The 16916-nt window shown below is 48.6% G+C and overlaps 1 protein-coding gene across 1 annotated transcript; it reads left to right on the forward strand.

The window, feature by feature from the left end:
* The first annotated feature begins 247 nt into the window (after positions 1-247).
* GFI1 (growth factor independent 1 transcriptional repressor) lies at positions 248-13166 on the forward strand. The gene is made up of 8 exons (XM_059478414.1): positions 248-322; positions 449-662; positions 2181-2452; positions 2701-2851; positions 7444-7859; positions 7947-8084; positions 9666-9831; positions 11830-13166. The coding sequence occupies exons 3-8, from the start codon at positions 2294-2296 to the stop codon at positions 12006-12008; spliced, it is 1209 nt and encodes a 402-aa protein (XP_059334397.1). The 5' UTR covers positions 248-322; positions 449-662; positions 2181-2293; the 3' UTR covers positions 12009-13166.
* Positions 13167-16916: the final 3750 nt, after the last annotated feature.

The raw sequence follows: 16916 nt of genomic DNA on the forward strand, positions 1-16916 counted from the left end.
CGGCCCTAGCCCCGATAACAACGCCATGCACGGCCCGATGGCGGCGGGAGCTGTGTTCCCCCACTGCCGGGTCAAGGGCAGGGGATGCGGCGCGGAGCGGGCAGGGCGAGCGCCGGCTGCCCCAGCCCCTGCCCTCTGCCCGCCCGAATCAATCTGTGTTTTGAATCTGTGACTTGTTCTCGTTGCGGAAGTCGAAGGGGATCCAAGAATAGTTCAGATAGATGTGTGTAATTTCTAGAGCAGAACCCCGAGAGAAACGAAACGCCCGATTCCAGAAAGACACTTCGATGTCACTTCAACGAGCTCTGTGAGGTGGAATACGGTAAGACGTTTTCATTTAAGGAAAACTGAGAGAGAAACAGAGGCGGGGAACACTACTGATTTGTGAGGCTTTGGCGCTTTTTTGTAATTTTTTTTTTTTTTTTTTTTTTTTTTTTTTTTTTTGCAGAAGCTCCTAACTAACGCTCAGGAAGTGGAATTTGTGGTTTAGGGGGCCGAGCTCTGAAGGAGTTGACAGAGACAGAAAAGTTAAAAAAAAAAAAAAAAGCCAACTCAAGCACCATTGCTCCTTAAAGGGAGGCTAAATTTAAAGTCACACAAATTAGCAGGCTGCCCCGCGCATACCCCGTCCGCAGCCCAGCTTTCTTCGGCCCTCCAAATGGGTAAGCGTTCTCGCTTCTCTCGCCTCGCGTGGGCAGCTGCCGGCGGGAGGGCTGGGGCGGCAGCGACCCCTCTGCTCTCGGCTGGGACCCCGCGCCGCTCCGGCCCTGCCTCAGCCGCGTGGCCCGGCGCCAGCCCCGCGCCCCCGCAGTGACGGCAGCCGGGCGGGTGCGGCCAGCGGGAGCCGGGGCGAACGGCGGCCAGGTGGGCTGCGGGACTCGCCTTCCCACGGGCCTGGCACCTGCCTGGCCAGCTCCGGCCTTGGGAAGCCGGCGGCACCTCCGCGGCGTGACTTTTGGAGGGAAACACGCTGCAGGAGAGGCGCCGGGTCCCCCAACGGCTGCCGCAGCGGTTGCTGTCGGGGCGCGGGTGGGTAACGCGCTATCGGGCCGCTTTGATTTCTCTACTCCCTCCGTGCGGGCCCGCCGGCTGCTAGCCCCTGCTCAAGGATGAACGCAGGCACAGGTGGGTCCGGGCAGCAACGCTCCCACCCGGGGGGCGGCGCCTCCCTGGCAGCGCTGAGCAGCCCTGCCCCTGCCGGGCGCGGACGGGCCGGAGGTTTGTGGCGCAGCCAGTGCCGCCACCTGCGGGGCAGTTCCTGGGCCCCAGCTGGTGGGCTGGGGCTCTTCCCTCTCTTCCCCGTTTGCAACCCTCCGAAGTCCCCTATCCCCCAAACGAACGTGGATTAAACTCGCAAAGTCAAGTGTAACGGCAGAGGCGGCCCGGTGCTGGATGGGTTCGAATGAACCTCTCCGGCCTTCTCCCGAAGAGTCGGCTCGGGGTAGTTTTGTTTAACCCGGTCCCCCCCGACTCCCGCAGGAGATTTCCCACCTTGTCTGCTTTCCCCGCCCCGGCTTTCGGTGCTCGCAGCTGCAAGGTGGCGCGGCGCCGACAGCTGCGGGCTGGAGGAGAGATTCCGTTTTGTTCGTTTTTGTGTTATCGTGGTTCGCGCGGGATGGGTGAATCAGTCCCTCCGACAGCAACAGCCTCTCAGGCGCCAGGTTTGGGCTGTCGGGTTTGTAAAGACTCCCCCTCCCATCCCGGTAACAACCCCGCGCCGGCCAGCCCGTCCAGGGTGGTGGGACGTGATAAACTGTTTCGGATGGCACCGCTTCTGCCGTGGCTGCCGGCGCAGGGGCAAACACGGAGGCGCGGTGTGCCCACTTGGAGGGACGGGATAACACCCGACCGCACCCCCTAGCTCAGTCAGCCCCCGCTCGTCCGAAGAACGGTGCCCAGCTGCTGTTACTGCCTGCTCCCCGCAATCCGGCAGCGGCTGTCGGAGCGTGTCCGGGGCGGCCCCAAGGCCACGGTGGGAGGAAGGGGGGGTAAAAGGCGTTGGCTGGGGGCGGTTGGAGGCTGAGTTATCTGCACTCCTGGAAGAGGGGGCGAGGCGAGCGGGGCCGGGGGCGGTGGCCGGAGCCACCTGCGCGCTGCCACCTGGCACGCAGCCCCTGGCGAGCGGCCCCTCCTGGCCGGCGCCCCCGGCCCTCACCGGCGGGCGCGGCGCCTTTCCGCAGGTCGCCTCCCCGCCGCCGCCCCGCAGGAGATTCGGGGGTGACGCTCGCCGCCGCTGCCGTGCCCGGCTCTTAGTGAGGGAGTGCGGCCGCGCCGGCCGTGACAGCACCCCACCATGCCGAGGTCCTTCCTAGTGAAGAGCAAGAAAGCGCACAGCTACCACCAGCCTCGCTCTGCTGACGAGGACTACAGCCTGCGGCTGGAGACGGTGCTAGCTCAGATCTGTGCAGGTAGGAGTCCCTCTGTCGCATCCTCACTCGGAGACTGTCCACCTGTCCGACATCACCTCGGTGCTCTCGGCACCGGGCGGTCGCTCTGCAGCCCCTGCGGGACGCCGGAGGGGCTGATGCGGGCTTGGAGAGAGTCGGGCATCAAACCTTGGCGGGAGCGGGCCGCGCGGGAGGTGGCTGCCTCCCACCACGGACCCACGCTGAGGAGTTCCCTCTTCTCCTTTGTCCTGCAGACCCCTGCAAGATCCCCGAGGACACGGAGCTGTGCCGCACCGCCCTGCCCGATCCGGAGCCTTCCCGGGGGCGCTTTTCCCCGGAATCCCACCTTACCGAGGTTGCCGATGGCACCTCCGAGTCAGCGCCCAGCTGCGAGGGCAGCGTCTGTGACAGAGTGTCTGAGTTCGAGGACTTCTGGAGACCTCCCTCGCCCTCCGTCTCGCCAGGTAGGACCGGGGAGAGCAGCGCTCAGCGAGGGTCCGGCTGCATGTCCGTGCCCGTGCCGTGGGGCACTGGACCATGCAGCTCATGGCTGTGCGCCACCACCACAAACGAGTATAAGGGACAGATTTGCCTGGCCCTTTTAAAAATTATTATTACTTTTCCCCCAGATTTGCCAGAATCTGTTCCTTCCCCTCGTTTTCGGGTTCCCTCTTTTGGGTTGCTTTTCCAGCCCGTATTGTGCTGCTGAGGGAGCAGCAGGTGACACGCTACAGCAGGAAAGTTGTCGTGACATGGGGTGTTATTTTTTGATTTGTGATTAATTGTTAGAGGCAAGGCAGGTTATGTTAAATTCTCCTACAGTGTCGTGCCTCCACAGAATTTTTCAGTCTTTATAGGCAATTTATATACCTGCAGTAAACAGCTGATTTTGTGTTTTGTACAGCCGGCTAGACATTCTCCTAACGCCCTTTCTTTTGCTATTTGGTTGGGGGTTTTCTTTTTGTTTTGTGTTTTTGTTTCTTTGTATTTTTGTTTGGTTTGGGGTTTTAAAATGTCTGTTTATTTTTCTTTTCTAAAAACACATTTGTAAAAAACAGAGGGAAAAAAACCCAATGATGGTCAGATTTAAACACCCCAAATCCAGGAAACTCACACTTATGGCTGCAGCGCCTGTCTCTAGCTCCCTTGTCCTGCCTTTGATGTGGCTGGAGCAGTGGAAGACGCTGTCCCCAGCCTGGCACAAATACTTATCTCGTTTAAAAATACAATGGCGTCATTTTAGAACAAAAATATGTATATATATAACCACTTTTTATTGCCTCGATTAAAAAGAGACAGCTGGAAAAAGGACAATTTTTGTCTTGATGAAGGAAAAATTGTGTCAGCTTTACCGACTGACAGCAGACGCCAGCAAAAAAATACTTAGCCCGGTTTGCCACCCATTCCCACTTCGTCTTTGCAGTGTCCGTGCATATGAATGGCTAATTGTAATGATTTGAATTTGCATTTTTAAAGCCGCATCTTCTTTCAAGAGTCCTAAGCTCCGTTAAGGGGACATTCAAAATGCTGTCCAGCATCAGCTACAGGACACTTTCAGTCTGTGCAAATGACACACCAGACCAAACTCTTCTGGTAATATTTCTGCGCAGACACAGTAGCAATGTGTGTAATTTTTGTTCTAATGAATTTTTCCTGCTTCTCCTTTCCCAAATAACTACAATTTCTGCACAGGAAACAGACCATTTTCACGGGGTGTCAAAAAGATAGATGTGAAACAGAGCAGGTATTTTATCAAGTCTGCTCTGCCTTTTCCTCCTTCCCTCTTATTTCTTCCTTCACATTCATCAGCTTTTGACCAATCATCAGGCTGTCCAGGGAAGATATCTTTACAAAATGAGGATGATGTCCCCAGATCAAGATTCTTCAGGGTGGAATGGTCAATCCTGGGGCCATCTGATCCCATTCAGAGGAGGTTTGGGAATGTACAGGACTCCAAGCACACAAGAGCTTTATTAAATGAATATCAGTGCATTGAGTGACGTGCTGTTATATTAATGATGAAGGCAGTGGCAACAGGATTAGATAGTTGGGCTTCCTCCCACAGCTCACCTCCTCCAGCCCCACTGCCTTCCAGCTGCTTTCTTAGACTCAGTGTGAAGCTGGAATTTGTGTCTAGGTCACTTCTGCAACATGCAGTGGTGAGAGACAGTATTCCTACAATTGTGTTCAGATGGGGCACAATTTTTGTGCTTTGCCAGGCAGAGCAGGTGAGAAATGCAGGTTCTCAATCACGCTGAAGGCATGTGTGGTGAGTAGTACTACCACTCCTGTATCTCTGGAAGTGAACACAGCTGCAGGTTGCAATTCAATATGCAGTGAAAGCTGTATTTATTTCACTTTGGTCTTTGAGTGCTGTGCTGCTGATGTAGGCAGTCATCAAACACACAGACATAATAGCTGTTAACTCAACCAGTGCAAATCACTTTATTTAATCTCACCTTCTACATGTGTCTAATCACACACATGTGCATATGCAGAAGGTGCATGACAGCTCAGTGCAGCAGTGTTAGTAGCTCCTGATGAGCCTGTTGATGCTGCAGAAGGAGAAAGACTTTTCCTGGGTATAATGGAGTTGTGCAGAAAATGTGGTGTTTTGTGTAAGAGGATGCTCCAATCTTTTTTTGCTGTGCATATCAATCTGTTGCCAACCATTTAAGGTTGAGTTTGTCTTGCCTTCAAAAACAAGCACTGATTTTGTTTTTTTTTTTTTTTTTTCTCCCAGGAGTAGTCTCTATAACGGCTGCACAGAATTTCTAGGAAAATGAGGGAGAATATTTCTCTGTGTCTCTGCTCCCCCCTAGATGCTGTGGAGAAGAGGCACATACAGAAATGCCTTGCAGTGTGGGAGAGCAGAGTTTGGAGGTTGCTTTGCCACTAAGCTTGGATAGCTTGAGTATATTGTGAGGAAATACCCTGCATTTGTGCTTGAGAGGGCTCCAAAGCATGTGAGGTGATGGAAGGAACATTGCACGCAAACTGATCTGTGGTGCAATGTTCACTGTATACTGTATTGCCAATTCCAAGGGCTCGAAAATCAGGTCAGCCTTCCCTCTCACTCAATGAGCTGGCTCAGAAGTCAAGATTGTAAGTAATACCTTATGGATATTCAGTTCTAGTGTTGAAATATTGAGGGTTTATGTTTTCATGCTTTTCTTACAGTTTGAGCTACAAGTTGACTTTAAAAGGAAAAAATAAACTTATAACAAGAACAAACAAAAGCAGAGCTGAGGGCCTGATGAAATCATGCCATTTCAAGAGCTGGGACTTTAAGATAGGTTTGAATTTTGTGATAAAATCATGTGAAATGGCAACACTGAAACTGGTTGCAAAGACACAAGATAGATGATGTGATGCTGACCACAACTTTGCAGTCAGTGCAGAACAGGAAAAATCATGCTGAACACCATGTCAGCTAATTTGATTTCATCACCCTCTTCAAATGTCCCAGCTGGTATGTGTGCGTATATTTCCAACCAAAAGATTGCTAATTTCAATGGAAGAATTTGAGACTGTGAACATCTGAAATTATGTAAAAGATAGGAAAAAGCCAAGTCATTAAAAGCTCAATTTTAACCTCATTTCCTACTGCCTTCTGTAACCCCTCAGTGACCACTTGCCTATCCAAGTGGATACCCTAACACATCGTGCCTTCTTTGCTTAGTCCACCCGCATTTATCTGGGTTTACCAAAGGCTGAAAAAGCCGTGGGAGTTGACACGAAGAAGTAAGAGATTCACTGTGGGTGGACAAGTTTCTGGTTAAAGGAGGGTACTCTGGAAGCCCAAGTTATAAGGGAAGCAAATATCTCCATGAAGACCTCAGCATTTCAGTAGTTAATTGATTCATCTCTTCCTTGCCTCACTAAAACTTGTCCAGTGGAGACATTTGACTCTCCCAGTGCTGCTGCCTGTTATGATAAGGAGTGAAAGCAGTGCACCTCAGGCATTAATCAGCATTTCTGGCAGACACTGTTGGGGTCTGGTGCCTCATGTTCTGTCCCAGCTGTGCTTTCCTCCATGTGAGGCTCCTTGAGCAGTTGTGCCTTTAGATTCTCCTCTCAAAAGCTGTGCTCCTGCCGTTGTATCAGACTCTGCTCCCCAAGTGTGACTCACGTGCCCACTGCATTGGTCAGATGCCACTGCTGAAGGCAAGCCTCTTCGAGCCTGCCAAAGCCATTTAAGCTTGCCCTGGTGGAAATTTGCTTTGATTATGACTGCTAGGAAAATGGGTTTGTGTCTTCGGGTTTGGATGTGGCCCATCCCAATGATTTTACAAAGCACTGTGTTTTGGGTGGACTCAATTTCTTTATATGGAGAACCTCAGAGCAATCTGAAACAACTATTATTTTCTTTCAGATGAGAAGTAATTTTTTTTTTCTGAAAAAGTGAAGCATAACATGCAAGCACCTTAGAAGCTGTTACTTATTTAAGTTATTCTGCAGTAGAGTTATGGTCAGTTGTGGCATTAAGTTGAGAGACTAGATTTGGGCATTAAATTGTGCAACAAGTGTTTTTCATTTTATTGACCAGGTAAATCTGAGCACATTTGCTCTGCCTGGCACCTCTGTAATGTTATATTTGCACAGACACACACACACGTATATATATATTGTGTGTGTGTGATCTCCATCAGAGCTTAAACATGTGGACTGTCAGCTTTGATGTCCATCTTAGGATATGGTAGATACATGTTTCAAAGAAGCCGCAGATAAAACTGTAGGAAGTTGCAGACTGAGTTGTTTAGAGTCTTGCTAGTCAGATCAGTGTGTACACATGAGTTATCCAGAGAAGGAAGTAGACAAAATTGATGTTGGGTTTAAATAATTTGGCTGGAGTAATAACTGGGTAAGACGTTAGTACTGGACACTCAGATTGTAATATGCAATATAAAATGTCCTCCCATTGAGATGAAAGGGCAGCCTCAAAGTGCAGTACAGGGTCAGGCTCTGGACATAAGCCTGGATGCTGAGACTGTTCTGCCTCATTATAGTGTGGATTGTGAAGTGCACCAATTCCCATGCCCTTGTGTTTCCACAGCCTCGGAGAGATCTGTGTGTCCGTCCCTAGACGAAGCACCCCCTTTCTCGGTGCCCTTCAAACCCTACATGTGGAACAGCCTGGGTGGCTCCGAGCTCAGGCACCTCGTGCAAAGCTACAGGCCCTGCCCGGGGCTGGAGCGGACCTCAGCCCTGGGGCTCTTCTGCGACCGAGGCTCGGAGCCCGCCCTCTATGGGGCCGAGTGCAGCTCTTCCCTGGGACTGTACGGTGACTTCAGCTCCCCGGGCCCGGGGCTGTTTGAGCGGCCGCCAGCAGCAGCTCCTGGACTCTATACCGAAACGCAGCCTGGACTGCAGCAGGAGAAGGGGCCAGGTGGCATCAAAGTGGAGTCTGACCTTCTGTGCCGCCCCCTGCTCATCAGCGCTGGCTCTTACAAGTGTGTCAAGTGCAGCAAGGTAGGGATCCCTTTCTCCCGCACTGGACTGACTCCCCCCAGCCCTTTCTCCTTGGCAACCTTGACGCTGTGTACTCTGTTTCCTCAGGTCTTCTCCACACCGCATGGCCTTGAGGTACACGTGCGCCGCTCACACAGCGGCACGAGGCCCTTTGCCTGTGACATGTGTGGCAAGACCTTCGGCCATGCAGTCAGCCTGGAGCAGCACAAGGCCGTGCACTCGCAGGTGAGAGCAGGCAGGCTGCCAGCACGGGCGGCTGGGGGCCAGGGCCAGCTGCTCCATTCTGCTGGCTGGGGAAGCCACGAAGGCAAATACAGGGCAAGGAGGCAGAGACCTATCCTGAGGAGGGGAAGAGAAGGTGGGAGAGCTGCAGTGGGCAGTTGTAGGTGAAGAATGTGGTGACAATAGAGGAAAGGGTGACCAGTTAGCGTGCAGAGGAGCTATCAGGTAATTAAAGAACACAGGCTTTGTTTCTATTCTTCAGACCTTTCCTGCATAGTCTGTATTAAGCAATGTGCACTTCTGGCACTCAAGGAGTAACAGAAAATAATAAATGTTCACTCTCAGAGCTGGAAATTGTAATGCAGACGTTGGCTATTTTTTTAACAGCTAAAGCAACTCAGTGTGATTTCTTCTGATGCAGCACTCCTCATTCTTTCTCCTCCCTCCCACAAAGAAGTGAGTCTTCCCTTGTTTGTAGTAATTTTTGTCAGTGCAGGGAACATCTAAACGACCATTCAGGTATAGGGCACTGACTTCACCCGTCTCGACACACTGAGTCACACACCAAAAGCATATGGTGGTTAATTTTGGTAGGAGGACTTGTAACATTTTCCACCTGCTGATACCATGCCATATTTCCCCTTCCCCACCCACCTGACCCAGCAAAAATTCCTTCTTCAGATTGACTTTTGGAGGATAGAGTTACAGTAATGTTTTTTTGCTCTTTATAATTTTGTGAGTGTGCAACCAGCAGAGCACACAATGAAGGGAGATTTCTCATTATCCATGAAACAATGGTGAAAAGAGCAGCACTGCATAATGTGTCTGTGGAGGGGACAGCATTTTGGGGAGAATGCATAAAAGCCAAATAAAGAAGGTGATTCTGTGAAAGCATTGAAGAAAGCAAAGAAGGAAGAAGAAGGTGCAATGGAAGTTGAGGGATGTAAAGAAGAGATATGTGGTAAAAGAAACTGATGGAGAGGAGTGTGTGAGGGAGAGGTGAAAGACAGTAAGATCTTAATATATTTGGTTTTATATGTTAAAGTAGTAAGCTGAAAAGCTGTTTGTCCCAGGTGCTCTACATAACTTCCACTTGAATTTTAATGGAACTAAAAAAAGCAGTTAGTTGTTACTATGCCAGACCTCAGTCTACCAGAGGGATTTCCCAAGAGACCCAAGCAGCCCTTGGCACCCGCTTTCCTGTGTACAGTGGAGAGGTGGCCTCTGAACAGTGCTGCAGCTGTTGGGCTTCCCAGTAGAGTGATTGTGTCTCAGGCCTCTGATAAAGTGTGTTGGCAGACTCTGCCTAGTCCATCGGGGTTGCTCCCACCTGGCCATTCCTGCCAGCAGGAAGAGCTGTTCAATTACATTTTAGTAGTGCACAGCACTAGGAGAAGATCTATTATCTTTTTTATCATGTGGTGCTGCTATCAAGCCAGTGTTACCTGTGTAGGCCAGTCCAGCTCTCTGGAGAAGTGTAAGTTCTTGCTAATGCAGAAGGGGCAACACTCACATGCTGCTGGGCAGTTTGTTGCTGATGGGATCATTGGTGTGATGTGTGTGTCTGGGCTCATCTCTCTGCAGGAACGCAGCTTTGATTGTAAGATTTGTGGCAAGAGTTTTAAGAGATCTTCTACTCTCTCCACCCACCTGCTCATCCACTCAGACACCCGACCCTATCCGTGCCAGTACTGTGGGAAGCGGTTCCACCAGAAATCTGATATGAAGAAACACACCTTCATTCACACAGGTCAGCCCTGCAACTGCTAGTGTCAGCCCCAGCTCAAGGGCAGCTCTCAGAGGTCTCTCTGCAGCAGCCCATTGTCCTCAGCTGGGACAGCACACACACCTCCCTATCCCTCTCACTGTCCTGCTGCTGTTCATGTTACCTGAGCTGTACTTGGGCAAAGCAGGGTGATCTGGAGGAGGTTTAATGGACAGCAGCTGCAAAATAACCTACAAAAATCCTCGCAATCCAATCAGTGTTCCCTTAATAGGATCCACCAATGTTTATTCACAGGCTTTTGTGTAAGATGATTTGTAGAGTATTATATTCATGTGGCCTTGATTTACAGCTGAGGTCCCAGGAAAATGACAGGTAAATTTGATTTCAGCATTGCTTTTTGCAGGATCTACCAATTTACAATAGGAACAACAGGAGTCTCCTCCTCTAGATCAAACACTAAACTAGAGGGCCTATGTCTTAGTCTAAATATTTGTTCAGAGATTGTCTGCACTTCCACCTGGACTTTCTGAGAAATGGCTACAGTTTGATACTGAATAGGAGAGGTGCAGAGTTCTCAAGTTTCACTGTTACTAATAAACATGGAAACTAATATAAAGTGCAGGTGAATCACCAAAGGAAATTGTTTCAAAAGTATCATTCAGTGAGAAGGCAGGTTTATCATATGAGAAATCATTAAAAGAATATCTTGCTTTTCAGACCTGCATGGTTCACTTGAGTAGAGGGAAATAAATGTGTAAGATATGGAAGAACCTGTAGACATGAAATATCAGTTGTACTGGACAAATGTACAGTTCAGATGATCAAAGTCCTTTTTTCTGATAGTGGCCACTAGCAGATATAAAGGGTGAAGCCTAAAAAGGGCAAATATGTAGAGAAATGGCACTATACGTAGCACTGCTTGGCTGTGACTTTTCTAGGTGACAAACTGTGAATAGTAAATGTTACTTATAAAGATTTTTCACTGAATGTTGCTGGATGAAAATGAACTGTTTATGAAATAATACAAGAAGTAGCTCCCTAGTAACTTTTTAAAATTATGCTTGATTAAGTAGAATTTCAGACAAATTCTAAATCAGTCAGATTATTTTCCTGTAAGATCAGAAACTGTGCCTGGGCTTTTAAATTGCTAATATAAAAGCAGGTCTTTAACTGAATGAGGGATTCCTTTCATATGCACCATATACTTGTGAAATGAGCCTTAAGCACACTTTGCATTATTTTTTTGATTCTAAGAATCTGAACTTCAAACACCCAAAGAGTTTGTTGTTCCCAGCTGAAGCCAGTGGGCTCTGCAGGTGCAAAGCCACTCTGAAAATCCGGCTTGTTATTGTGGTTGGGTTCCCTTTAATTTATTTGATAATAAACAGTAGGAAAATATACTTGGATCCTGCTCCCATGGAGTTTTGTCACTGACTCCTCTGTAGAAGTTCCAGTTGTATTTATTCCCATTTACATTATCTGCCTGCAGGAGAACTTCAGGGCTCTGACTGCTAGCATTGCAGTGTGGGGAACAGAGAGAGCCCTGGATGAACCCTGCCCTTCAGGGTTCACTTAATGGCCCTCATACCTTCCTTGGGGACAGACCCCAGATCACTGGGTTTGTTTTAACAACTTCTATCTACCTATTCCACCTGCCCTCATGCTGATGGTATAGTAATCAATGTCAGGCATTCATCACTTTTCCAGGAGTTCTCATATTCCTAGGACACAAAGCCAGTTTAAACTTCACAGAGCCCATGCAGACAAACACACTCACAAGGTCTGGTGTCCTGAGAGCACTCTGTGCTTCAGGCTACTCTCAGGACTATGCTGAGCTGACGGAGGTGCACCCAAGTCCAGGCCTGCTCAGTTAATGCTCTGTCTTGGGCTCCCAACTCCATGTCTTTTTGTAAAAATGACTTAGGTAATCACACAAAAATCTCTTTGATAAGCCCTAAGTACCAGTGTATATTTGCTGTGGCCTCTTTCACAGCCTCTCTCTCTCCCACCTTCTGCTTGCAGGGGAGAAGCCTCATAAGTGCCAGGTGTGTGGAAAAGCCTTTAGTCAAAGCTCCAACCTCATCACCCACAGTCGGAAGCACACAGGCTTCAAGCCCTTTGGCTGTGATCTGTGTGGCAAAGGCTTCCAGCGGAAGGTGGATTTACGGAGACACCGGGAGACACAGCACGGCCTGAAATGAGTCCCAACTGCAGTCCGGAAAGCGCTACAACACTATGAGAACAGACTCCCCTGGCTTCCCTGCTGGACCCTGTCTTGAACATGGACCCTGGCATTACCTTTCTGAACAGGAGCTCTAGGAGGAAAGAAGAGGACAGAGCCATATGTTGACAGCCTGAATGACTGTGAAGGGGGAAAGTAAAGGCTGGGGTTTCTCTCTTTCTCTTTCCCTCGTTGTTTCTGAAATAACACTGAAATACAAGCCTTTTAGATATAAAGCCTAATACTCCAAAGATGGATAAGCTATCAAATATCTGCAAGCTGGAAAATATTTCTCCCATGGCCATGATGAACCCCTTCAAGTTTTCAGTAGCTTGAATCAGCCAGCAGGAAAACATGGGTATAACAGTGTTTACATGGGGTAATGGCAGAGAGCCATCAGCACCTGCCCTGGTTGAGTTCAGTGCTGAATGGGTTCACTCTTGGATGACTTCCTGTCAGGAAAACCTGGAGGATCAGGACTGTGTAGTTTCACATCTTGCTGGTTTTTAACCAAAGATACCAGCTTGGGTCTGATCCTGCTCTCACTTATTCTGGTGCAAATCAGGAGCTGCATTAACAGTTACAGAGAGGTCCTTTTTATCCTCCCTGAGCCATCTCTCTCTGTGCAAGGCCAGACTGCCAGTGTGTTTGAAGCATGGAGGGTTACTTCCACCTACATCCACTAGGGAGAAGGAAGCTTGTGAAAGACCAGTGGAAAAGCCAAAGCACAGAATTATGCCTTAGAACTAGAAACCAATCCAGCAAGTGAACCTGCCTGAGGAGGGCAGGAGCACCAGGGAAGCACAGACTTTCTGTCCAGAACCATTACTGGCTTCTACACTATGGGCTTGTTCTAATAACTGGAAAATAGCTACTCAATACCATCAGTTGTATTTTTGTTTTTGGTTTTTTAATTTTTAAAGGGAAACTTTCTGAGGTGGGCAGGACTTACTATAAAAGTATAATTTACTTAATTTGCCTTAACAACTCTGCATGTACCTCAGTTAAAAAAAAAGCTGTTTTTACTTTGTTGACAAGTTTGTAAATGTCCTTATTTAGATTTTATGGAGTGTCTTACATTTCTTGATACATATTTATTAGAACAATGTTTTAAGTTAATAAAGTATTGAGGATGGTCCAGAGTGATTATTATTTCTTATGTAACTGCACATTTGTGAATGTCGGCCATTACAACAATACACCACAGTGACTGTCAGGGAATCCAAGGAGGAAATGCAGGCACAAGGGCTGTAGTGATTAAAGAACACAACTGCCATATTTATTTGTTCAATTCCTACTGATTTCAGATAAACACACTTTTGAGGACAAAGGGTATACCATGGCTTGGACTATCACGATAAAGGGATTTAGGGGGGAAAATACAGTTTTAAGGCTTCACTTTGGAAATGTAGACAGCCAGAAGTCCCTGCTTAGCCCAGGAGCAACTTGAATGTCTCCCACAAGATTAAATATCTGTGCCTGAGAGTTTGCAGGGACACCTGAGCAGCAGGTGCATCATTTACACTTAAGCCTGTTGGGACTCACAATATGGCCTTTTGCCTGCCTTGTCAGCAGGGCTGGCTCCATCTGGCAGTTGCAGCCCATACAAAAGAGAAGCAGGCGGATGATGGAGGGGTCCCTTGTCCTTTTCCCAACAGAGCACAGCATGGCAGCCTGGCTTTTTAGATGTGCAAGTAATCTTATGTGCCCACACGGGTATGTATGTATACTCATGTTTCCAGCTTTTTATATTTGTTCTGGACAAACCCAGTGAGCAGAGTTGCCCTGTGCCCTGCTGGGCTGGCCCAGCCCTGAGGCGCCCTTCCCGGCCGGGGCACTCACCTGCCATGGTGCCAAGGAGGTCCTCCCTGTGCTTCTGCTTTCTGCCACCCTTGAGAACTTCAGTTCGCTCCCCAAGGGGCTGTCCCGGCAGTCTGTGGCTGTGGCCGTGTCCCCTCAGGGCTGTCCCGGCAGGCTGTGGCCGTGTCCCCTCAGGGCTGCCCCCGCAGGCTGTGGCCGTGTCCCCTCATGGCTGCCCCCGCAGGCTGTGGCCGTGTCCCCGCGGGGCTGCCCCGGCAGGCTGTGGCTGTGGCTGTGTCCCCTCAGGGCTGCCCCGGCAGGCTGTGGCTGTGGCCGTGTCCCCTCAGGGCTGTCCTGGCAGGCTGTGGCCGTGTCCCCGCGGGGCTGCCCCGGCAGGCTGTGGCTGTGGCCGTGTCCCCTCAGGGCTCACCCGCTCGGGCTGCGCTCTGCCCCTAGGGTGCCCAGGCCGGGCGCCGCAGGCCGAGGTCTCACAGTGCAGAAACGCGGCCACAATCACAGCAGCCAGGCTGAAGGGATGTGGCACAGGCATCGCAGGAGGTGACAGGTGCTCTGAAGACCACACTAGACCCATCATGCTGGATTAATTAATGCGGAAGGTCAGTGCAGGAGACTCGGTGGTTATGCAGAAGGCCTGTGATACCCTGGGTCCCACCCAGGCCAGGGGAGGTGGCACAGGCCGGCTTGGGGCTGCCCCAGGGTGTTGCTCAGTATTTATTTTCCATGGAGGCTGTTGTTGTGGATGGAGTGAGTGCTGGCCAGTGGTTTGGGTATGGGTTGGCTGGGGTGCAGCTGTTGTCCCCAGTCCCTCTGTCCTCAGGAAGACCTTTCCTGCCAGGCACAGCCTCCCTCCTTCCTCCCTCTAAGCAGGCCTTGCTCCAGCAGGCCCTGAGCGGGCTCAGTTATTGGTATTTACCTTTAAAAGTACAATATCAATGTTTGCTTGCCCCTTTGGAGCATCCTATTTCCAAACAGTGCAACTAGTGTGGTTTGAGTCTAGTGCTGCCCACAGGGTGGGGTGGATGGCCAGAGGCAGTATGGACACAGCACAGGGGGCAAAAATGTTCTTCTTCATGGGAAGAAACCCACAGGTGTTTTATTGGTTTAAGTGTGTCTCCTCCCAGAGCATTTGCAGTTAGTGGTGTCTCAGGGCACAACTGTTGCGTTGCAGCTCCAAACCCCCTGAAATGTTTGGGAGGGTGTTCCCATGCCTCCAGCCCTGCTTACATGAGTGCCAGTTGCTGGTTTGGGTGAAATGCAACTACCCGTGGAGAAAAGTAATGGCTTTAAGGTGGAGAATTGAAATGAAGAAGAGGAAAAGAAGATTTATCTGGAGAGAATCAGAACAGGCTACTGAGAGGCTGTGGAGCAAGTCTGAAGATTGGAAATATCTCTCTCAATGTTATTACTGTGTGCCATTAAAAATGCATTATGCATATTACATGACCCATTATTCATGAAGCAGGTTCCATACCTTTTGTTTGCCAGAGTAACAGTAGAAAGGGTAAGGAGAGACACTGGAGCACACCTTTGTTTCTTTCTGTAAATTTTTAATGACACCTCTAGCTAACCAGTTGGTGAAGCTCAGTTCCTGCATAAAAGTGGAAAGGCAGAGCTATCTACGGGACAACTAAGCCTTTCAGAAGCTAATTTGAGCTTGTGTTCATCCACACCAACAATGATTAAATTACCTATCAAGTGTGCAGAGCTATCAGGATGCAGGGCATTGAAAAACAAGGTGAATTTATCTGATTGATTTAAAAGACATGGGTGGAACAAGTGGATTATAAAAATAAAAGGTCTATTCCCTATAGATATTATAGAAGTACCTCTCCAGCAAGCTAAAGAACTTTTTACTTTGCTTCCAAAAGTTGTTTTGGCTGTACAGAAAACAAATTTATTAGTTGGAATCAAAATGCTTTATCCAAATCTGTTAGCAGGCTGAATTTATTCATGAGGCAGAAACAAAGTGCCTTATTAGGTTCCATCCGTATGCCAAGCAGAGATGTTTAAAATTAAAATATGCAAACATCAGCTGTTTTCTATACAGTCAGTTTCCAAAAGCTGATAGTAACACTCAGATTGGATATTGCACCACAAGTTAGAGAGCAGCTCTTTTGGGACTTGCTCCTTCCTCAAGCAAAACATTTGTTGCAGTTGATGGGGGAGGGAGGAAGAGGTTTCTAGAATAAGCCTTGGGTGAAAGATTGCGAGACTCGTGCAATTCTGCTGGCCAGCTGTGCTGCTGTTGCATGTTGACAAAGGTGTGCTCCTTAAGCCTCTGCATTTTCCACCTGTAAGAGAGAAAAACCAAACAGGTCAGTTGTATCAAATTCGTCTCCAGCATAACCCCAGGTCACATCAGGAATGGATTTTGCCTTTACTCTGTAAGATTTGGGTCTTACTCTAAATAGTGAAACATAGCTCAGCGTACAGCCCTTTGAGGAAATTCTGATTTAGAAAAGCACTGAAATATGCATGTAAGTCAATGGAGTGTGTCTCTAGCAGAGACCTTACTGGATGCCTGCTCAGAGTTAAAATTCCAGAGATTTTCCCTACTGAATCTTAGACCTTACTCCATTGCCAAGCCACATCCTGTCTGTCTATTTTCACCTTCAGTGGAGGTGGCTTCTGAGAATGCCAATGGTATTTTTTTTTTAATTGTCAATAGGCTAGTGGTAGTTTCCAGTACTTTTTCCTCTGAGTAATAAAGCAGTCTAAATAGATTTCAGGCGTGTAAATATCTGTTATGCATTATGTGTAAAATGATAGAACCAGATTTTAAAGGTATTTATGCATCTAAAGTTGCAGATATGTCTCAATGTGGATTGGATATGAGTATCTAGTTTTGTATATGACTTCTTTACTGGGGGAAGAAAAATGAAAAAAACCCAACACAAGTCTCAGAACATTTGAGTCTGTGTCACACCAGTTTGTGATATGCACAACATACAGACTGTAAAGAGAGAGCACATAAATCTGAAGGAAATTCTTCATACATTATAAAAATGCTGGCCACACCTTGTTGGAATAATGCTGCCTAATGGATTTACCTGGAACATGGGATAAA

The sequence above is a fragment of the Ammospiza nelsoni genome, chromosome 9 (genome assembly GCF_027579445.1).
Source record: "Ammospiza nelsoni isolate bAmmNel1 chromosome 9, bAmmNel1.pri, whole genome shotgun sequence".
Classification (NCBI taxonomy): domain Eukaryota; kingdom Metazoa; phylum Chordata; class Aves; order Passeriformes; family Passerellidae; genus Ammospiza; species Ammospiza nelsoni.

Excerpts from the sequence above, each read along its gene's own strand:
- GFI1 (XM_059478414.1), top strand. The coding sequence starts at position 2,294 with ATGCCGAGGTCCTTCCTAGTGAAGAGCAAGAAAGCGCACAGCTACCAC. Across the intron at positions 2,453-2,700 it reads CACTCGGAGACTGTCCACCT|CCTTCCCGGGGGCGCTTTTC; the intron begins GTCCGACATCAC and ends CCCGATCCGGAG. Across the intron at positions 8,085-9,665 it reads ACAAGGCCGTGCACTCGCAG|GAACGCAGCTTTGATTGTAA; the intron begins GTGAGAGCAGGC and ends ATCTCTCTGCAG.